This window comes from Aptenodytes patagonicus, chromosome 5 (assembly GCF_965638725.1).
Source record: "Aptenodytes patagonicus chromosome 5, bAptPat1.pri.cur, whole genome shotgun sequence".
NCBI classification, from domain to species: domain Eukaryota; kingdom Metazoa; phylum Chordata; class Aves; order Sphenisciformes; family Spheniscidae; genus Aptenodytes; species Aptenodytes patagonicus.
The window spans coordinates 76,187,108-76,195,414 of NC_134953.1; the positions used below are offsets into that span (position 1 = coordinate 76,187,108).

Here is an 8,307-nt window from a genome sequence, read left to right on the forward strand (position 1 = left end):
TGATACCCAACACCACACATAAAAACAACCCATGACAAAAATTGCATCAGTACAGAGTTTCTGGCTATGTTTACTTCAACATATCAGCATGTCTTCCAGGGCTTTCTAGCTCACAGAAGCCAAATCTGAATCTCTAACTCCATCACACACACTTTCAGAGATTCAAAGTAACAGGAGAACTTCTTTTATTATGTGAAATTCTACCCACAAACATGAAAGGATACCAAACATAATGGCAGGCAGTTTTCAGTGATTCAAGCAACATCTGTGTGAGACAGAAGCTCATAAAACTTAAAAAAAAAAGAAAAAAAGAAAAAAAAAAAGGGGTGTGTGTGTGTGCAGATTATTATGAACAAGCAACCACAAGAAGGACACAACTGTCATTTACAGATACTAAATGAAAATATATGAAGGATTATTATTCCGCAGCTGCAGTCAGTCTGGAAAATAAGTCTGTAGAGAACCAGGATGCTTGGGGCAGAGTTTGAACAGGAAAGATAAAAAAAGTATTTGCTTTTTTCCAAATAGATTTTTGTTTTTAGAAGTGAACCTTTCATAACTATTTAATTACCTAGTCCTTAATAAAATATTGCAGAACACCTACAGGGAGAACTAAAAATTATTTTATCACATCCTCATTTCTACAAACAATTATGGCAATGGTCTTTTCTAAAGCCTGTCACAAGCCTCTTCCCTACAAAATGTCTTCTATTAATAGGATTACTGAAAATTCTAATAAATTAACATTTGTCAGTATTTCCCCACACATACATAAGAGGAAGCTCCTACGAATCAGGAGTTTTAGCTAATGATTATCTTTCATCTATTTGAAAGATAAGATACAGTGATTTCCTTTAGACAGGGTTTTTTTTTGTGGTTTGTGTTTTGGGGTTTTTTTTAACTATTTCTAATAAGCCTAATATTGTAGAACATAAATACTATAGCACACAAGACTACTGGTAAAATCTGAGAAAGATCAATAGAAATAAATCTGTCAGTTTTAGGCAAAGCTGTTTCATGTGTAAAAAATGCTTGGGAACCAAAGCTTCTGGGACAACAAACTGTCTTCATTCCTCAAAGTTTCTTGCTGACTCCTTCCATGCACCTTTATACTACTAAACTTTAAACCAAAGTGCTATTTAATGCAATTTTGTATTAAATGTATACCGTTTAGTACAATCTCAGAGACCAGCAGTGGTCTGCAGGCCTCAGGACCACTGCAGAGTATTGACCATATTCATAGTATAGGAGAGAATACCGTATATATGGGTTTATTCAAATTTGTCCTCCTTCTCAGGCAGAAGGAGGATGTGTTTGGGACAGAAAATCCTCCCCAAATGCCATCTGACTACATCGCATACTTGGCAGGAAGTTCCAGAGAAGCTAGATTTATTTTGGGCTCAGAACTGTGCCAATGCAGTCGCGTAGCTTTTGACTTGCAAGAGACTTACGTCCTGCCAGTTCAGAGCATGGGCAAGAGCATACATCTGCTTACAGAAGACCACCAGGTTCCATCCTCTTTGATTCAAAGGGAGTTACTTTTCTAAGGACTTCCTTACCACGTTCAGCAAAAGGCCCAATCGTTATTTGGTTTCTTCCCATACATTCCCCCTACCAAATTTCCATTTCCTCCCCAGAATCAGTCTGTGAGCGCAGACACACTTAGTCCACTTCATCTCGGAAGTATCAGAACTGATGTGCACATGCTGTACTAATGCAGCAGGGACACAGATTTACTGAGCCTGGTTAGGTCACATGTGCACTAATGCACCCTGAATACAGCGGACTTACTGCACATAATGCTATGCAGATCATTTGAACACATTTCCGAGCAAGAAGTCAGAGAGATTAGGGGGCAATACATATAGACAGACTTCATTTGGAATCGTGACAAACTGCTAGGAAACATTTTTAAAAACAACATATTCAGGGTGACAGAAGGACTGAGAGTTCCAAAATTATCAAAAAAGGAAGAAAGTGTTCAAAACCAGGAAACAATTTTTCTTTTCTGCTCCACTCTTCCATCAAGACTTTTAAGTATGAGCCAAGGAACGCAAGAATGAAGGAAAGCACTTGTAATGCTTAAAAAGATACTACAGAGTTGACTTCTTCCATCACTTGTATATTCTACTAAGTCATGTGCATTGAATAATAATTAGACATTCATCCCCTGGAACAGAACTGGAAAACCACGTCCGGCAAAACTCAAGCCTGGATGCACTCCAAAGCATATGGAGAGTAGCAGATCAAAATGCAACATAACTTGCCAGTTTTTTGGTACGTGTACTTTTTATTTAAAACATTTTTATGGTTAAAGAATATTAAAGTGTTTATTTAATAGTACAGAGAGCTTAATTCTGCAAAGTATTCCACATAACCATGGTGCGCTAATCTTCCCCAAATCTGAGTTGCTCACTCCATTTGTTTTACATATTAGCAACAGGAAAAAACAGATTAAAAAAAATTGTAGGCTGATCATGTTAGAAATCCTGTTTTGTTCTCTGTTCAGGTTGGTTTAGGGATCATAGGATTTATTTCGGGTAGGCTGACATGATGTCTGAGAATATTAGCCCACACTGTCTTGGATGCCATGTACTGGACACATTGACATTTTTAAGAGCAGACAGTGCATGCTTAAGGTTATGCTAGCATCTTGAATTATTTGTATCCTGAGTAATCAAACTGAGTAAACAGAGTTGGGGATATCTTTTGAAATAAAATAATGACCAAGATGGAAAACAGGATGTTTCCCCTTAAAAGGTTAACAAAAAAAAAAAAAAAAAAAGATTAAAATCTTAGAGGAAAGAGATGATATAGGAAATTTCTGTTATGTAGGGCTTTAAAACTTGTTTATTCTTTTGCCCTTCAAAGACAGTCTCTTGCACATTACTGAATTCCATGGGACATCTCAAGAGTCTGTAAACTTGGTCCAGAATCTCTAGAGGCCAGAAAGCTTCCGAGCATGCAGGTGTTCTTTACATGATTATTGTCATGCACAATCCTGCTGGCTTTCCCTCAGCCTCATGACATAATTGCTAACTACAGCTATCAGAAAGAACTTCAGGACAATGTCTCCCAAATTTGGGACACTAACCTCTCCTTGTAAAACACAAATCAAATCCCAACAGTGTTAATCACCCAACTGTAAAATCCTATTAGATTGGTGGTATTTAGTAGTGTTTAAAAGTTTGTCAGGTTTGAGGGTTTTTTTGTTGTTTTATTTGTTTTGCAGTCTAAGCAATGGGAAAGTTTTGTATTTCAGAGTTACTGTTTTGTGATGAAACTTTAACATTGTCTCTGTGGATCCCTAATCACTAGGTTTTGGGCTGAGGTAAGATATCTAAGAGTTCGCCCTACTCCTTTTACATGAGCTGATACTTGGCAGCACATCCTTCTTAGCCAGAAAGATCATCAACTGATTACCGATGGGTCTAGCATTCTGCATAAAAACTAAAGAACATGTAAAATAATAATAATAATAATAGAACATTTGCCATAGAGTATGAGTTGCAAACCAACTCAGTGCATCCTGCTCCTATTACAGCAGGAAAGCTAGAGCAGGTATCAAGTTCTGTCTCGCAGAACCTGATGTTCTATCAACTCACTTCACAACAGAGTTGTCAAAAAGTCTGGAACACCAGCCAACAAAATTTGGAAGTTGCTCAGCAATACCTTCCATTGTACAATCATCTTCCCTGGTGTGCTACTTGAAATATTGCATAGCAATACTACATAAATCTTTCCATCTTGCTCATAGCTACATCTCAGTGAGTTAAAGTCTAGCATTTACTTAAGAGAGCATTGGCTTCTTTGGAGACAAATCTCAATAAAGCACTCAGCAATTAGTATAGTTAAACCATGACTATATTTGTCACGTACCAACAGTAACATGCAGTGACAAGAAAAGCCAATATATTGATAGCTTGCTGCCATTCTATGGATGCATCAAATATCAACATACATTCACTGTCTAACACAGAAAAATATGTTAATGTTCACAAAGCCACTATTAGATCTCCTAAAACAAATCTGTAGAATATTCAAATGCAGCTTCCAGTATAAGAAAGCACAGTCAGAAATATTTTTTTAATCTGCTATAGAAACAAATATTTAACTTCTTTGGCTTTTCTAATAAATGATCTTGCTGTCTTCCTGTTTCTCAGCAGATTTTAAAATAATGTATTTTGATTGAAAGGCCTTAAAGTCGACGTTGAGAAGAAGAATGGAGGAAAATGTTATCAGACATCACAATATAATAATCAGAGAGAGACTTATCATCAAGGCAAAGGGGGCAAACAATTTGGAGAATCCTAATTTGAAAGGTAGCATAGAGATTATGAATTCATTTTTATTTGTATCAGAGGCTTTCTCCTATGGGAATCCAAATGCTGTACAAGTGTCTGCTTCAGTAAATAGATCGAGAGCAATCTCTTCTGGTCTAATAATCAAGTGATACTGACCCAGATTTGCAGATACATACAGTAAAACAAATACTAAAGAGGGTAAGATTATACCCGTATCTATACATTCCTCCTTAAATGTTACATCCCATTTCTTCCAAAATGGTACTTCCAAAAAGAGAGTAAGATCGGAAAAGTTCCAGATGAGGAAGAATTAAAACATTCAAGACTTTAAAATGCATCAGGATGAAGTTTACATTTTTTAATCCAATGATCACAAAGCATTTAATAAGATATCAACAGATGATGAACATATAAGTAGCATATATAAGAAAATATTCTCTTTATCCCCTCCAACTCAACAAATGCTCATTTTAGTTACAATTTAATTAAAATATAATGCAACAGATAAAAAAGAAACCCCACAGAATAACCCTCAACGTACCACGAGCTCATAACTGACTAACATTTCACATTCACATTTCATTAGAAATTCCTGCTACATGACAGCCACAGCACTTTCAACCAAAACATCCTTACACAGATCACTTAAGTAATACAAACGTGTACCTGTATATGTAAATACAAAAGTGTGTCTATGAACGGATACACAAATGCATGGAGCAACTAACTACTGGACAGCAAAAGAAAAGTGCCCGACATTAATTCTTTTAGGACACGTGAAAAAATGAGTCTGCTCAGGCAAGCTCTAGTCCACCCTCTGATGGGATGGATGTCCACAGCACCGGCGATAGGTGTAAAGGAGGGACATGAGGAGAAAAGCATGAGGGTTCCTCCGGGCCCTGGCAATGCCGCGGGTGTAGCTGACCAACTGAAAGTCTCTTGTGAGCCCGAGGGGGCCGAGGGAGCCGGCGGGCAGGCTGCCGTGTAACAGGTCCTGTCGGCGAGCAAGGAGCGGCGCGGGCCGCTCGGGGAGGGCGCTCCGTGGAGCTCGCTGCACCCCGGAGGCGGCAAGAGAGGCCCGATCCGACTGGCGGGAGGGGCGGCAACAGGCACCGCGGCCCCCGAGGCCGCCCGGCACCTGCTCCCGTGCCTCAATACCCGTCGCCAAGGGGCCCGCCGGCCGCGGCTAGCGCCTCAGCCCCGGCGCCGCGACCTCCCGCCGGCCGAGCCGCCGAGCAGCAGCGCGGCGCAGCCGAGCCCCGTCCGCCGCCAGGCGCCGGCGGGAGGGAACGACGGCCGCACCCGCGCCGGGCCGGGAGAAGCGGCGAGCCCTGCGGGGGGCGCCCGCTCCTGAGGTAACTTTGCGGGGGGAGAGAGCGGGGAGGGAAGGGTGCTGGCACCGGCCTGCCCTGCCCGGCCCGACCCGCCCGCCGCGGGGGACGGCCCGCTGCCGGCCTACCTGCGCGTAGTGGGGTTTCCTGAGCCAGGCCCCCGGGAAGAGCCGCCTCGCCATGGCAATCACACATCCCCGCAGCGGGCGGCGATCGGAGGCGGAGCGGTGAGGAGCGCTTCCCCGCCTGCGGCTGCAGCCGCGCCGCCGGCTCGGCACGGCACGGCGGCGAGGGAAGAGGGAGCGAGCGCGGCGGCCGCCCTCCCTCAGGCACCGGCGGCGGCCGAGCGACAGCAGCTGTCAGCGGGCAAAAAGGGCGGGCAGCTGCCGCCTCGGCCGACACAGAAACCCGCCCGCGCCGCCACCCTCTGCTTAAAGGGGAGGATCGCGGCGGCTGTGAGGGAGCGAGGCGGGGCTGAGGGGGGGAGAGGGGGCGGGGGCGAAGGGAGGCCCCGCCCCGTCGGGCGGGGCCTCCCTTCGCCCCCGCCCCCTCTCCCCCCCTCAGGCACCTCGAGGCGGTGGGGCAGTCCCTGTCACTGTTCCCGCTCCCGGGCCGTGAGGGGAGGGAACGGGTGTCGTCGAGCCGAGAGCCACCCCCCGAGTTCCCCTCGGCGCTCGTGTCTGGCAGAAAGGGCTCGGGCCCTGTCTGGGGACAATTATGAAGAACTCAGTTAATAAATAATGTGTCCCATTGATTGCGAACAGGCTGCCGTCATTTACTGGACACGGTATTAAAAACAGCTGCGGGCCTGTTACACTCAAAAAAGGAGTATTTCCTCCAAAATAAGGAGGGAGCCTTTGCCTGGGCCCTTATTAACACAGATTAGGGACATCAGTCTCATAAAAGGTGGAAAAAATTATCAATGGCTCCTTCACCAGAGGATCTCCCTATGCTTCACGCACTGTGAGAAGTCCCAGCCCAATTGAAATTAGTGGGAACACTGTTAACTGCAAGTAAAATTGTCCTTTCTTATGTAAAGGTTTTTTTTTTCCTGCCTTCTTGTGTTTATGACTTGATTGTGACTTCTTTTAATGCAATGTGTTTAGCAGAGTCAAAGTCAGAAGCTGGGAGTCTCCCGTTCGGATGCTTTTTGGCTGTGAGACTTCGGGCAAAAAGATTATGCCACGACGTGGGGATAAAAATAATGAGGAGATGAATGTAGCATATTACGGCTTTTGGTGTTCAGTACACTTACCAAAGAAGGCTTCTTTGATGCAAAGACAGGTCACAAAAATACTACTGTAAGAATAAGTTACGTTTTTTTGGCAGGGCTTACTCTTAAGGAAAGATGTGTATCTGGAAACCAAATGTTAGGAGCTCACAAAGTATTAAAACTGCAGAATTTAGAGAGACTTGTGCTTTAAGATTCAAGAACAGTCTGCGACCGCTTTTTGAATAATATAATCACTGCCAGAGTCACTCTGAAGTATAAATCTGAAAATTAATTAGTAAGATTTGGCACTCCTGTAAAAGCAATCCTGGCTTTAATAACAGCCAGCGACTCTCCCAGTAAGAGTGTTTTCTTCTCTTCCTATTCAGGCAGGCCCAGATGGCTGCGCTTTCTGCGTCACCTCCCTCTACAGTTCAGTGGTTTGCACAAGTTTATCTAGATGACGGGCATGCAACGGAAAGGCAACACAAGAGGAGACCACAGAGCAAACATTTAAACGTTTTGCTGAATAATCTCAAGCCATTACTTCATCCAGTGCTCTATGCCAACCCTCGGAATGACAGTCTGGGAGTAATCATGAAATGTGGGTCTCCCATATGGCAGGCAAGGATCTAAATGTTTCATTCCTGTTACGTCTGGATCCAAACAGTTCCTGGCATATGTTCATTAGGGGATATATTTTTCACTAAGTACATGAGATCTTAGTCATCTGTGAGAGCAGGTGCTTTATTCCAGCACCAAAGTGTTTAGTTCTTCTTCAAGTACTCTTTGTGCCCAGGCTTTGTTAATGCTAAAAAGTATGGCCATTTCAGACTTTTTCAGCTACCTGTTAAACAGAATTCCCAGTTAAGCCTCAGAAGAGGCAACTCCCACGAAAAGCTAGGCCATGTAAGCCAGAACAGTAACAGAAAAGGTGTAACATGCACTGGCTTGGCATTCAGTGGGTGTGTAAAACCAAAGGAATATTCTGAAGACCGGGGGGCAGATGCAGAAAAGCAACTGAGATACAACATAAATCATACTGATGTTACTTACGGTACAGCCTTTCCATTCACACATGCCTTTCCATTCTGCAGTTCACACATTATCCATTTTTGTATGCCAGTGCCAAGACTTTGGTATATTTTAATGCCCAAGCAGGAAAAGTTATGCTGATTTATTGCTACCTGTTAATATTTAAGTTTCCTATCCAGCTATATCAACATTGAGTGTTGTTATTCTAGTGATGCAGGGTTTGTGTGCCTGATAGAAATCAACTGCTGATTATACAAATGCAGTGTTTATCACTCACGTTGTCAAAAGGTAAATGTGGTTTTATAATACCTTCTTACCTTCACGTTCAGTTCTATGACAACTTGGAGCTTATTACATACTAAGAATAACTCAGAAAAACCTAAAGGTGGTTACATGTGCTGAAGCATCCAGAAATTCTGGACATACA

The 8,307-nt window shown here is 43.1% G+C and overlaps 1 protein-coding gene across 3 annotated transcripts in view; it reads right to left on the reverse strand.

Moving 5' to 3' along the window:
• Positions 1 to 6,032, reverse strand: part of DIPK1A (divergent protein kinase domain 1A) — a 25,682-nt gene extending 19,650 nt beyond the window's left edge. For all 3 annotated transcript variants that reach the window (XM_076337743.1, XM_076337741.1, XM_076337740.1), the window contains exon 1: positions 5,764 to 6,032. In XM_076337743.1, coding sequence (XP_076193858.1) covers positions 5,764 to 5,830 — 67 coding nt within the window. In that variant the 5' untranslated portion in view covers positions 5,831 to 6,032. The remainder of the gene's footprint in view (positions 1 to 5,763) is intronic.
• Positions 6,033 to 8,307: the final 2,275 nt, after the last annotated feature.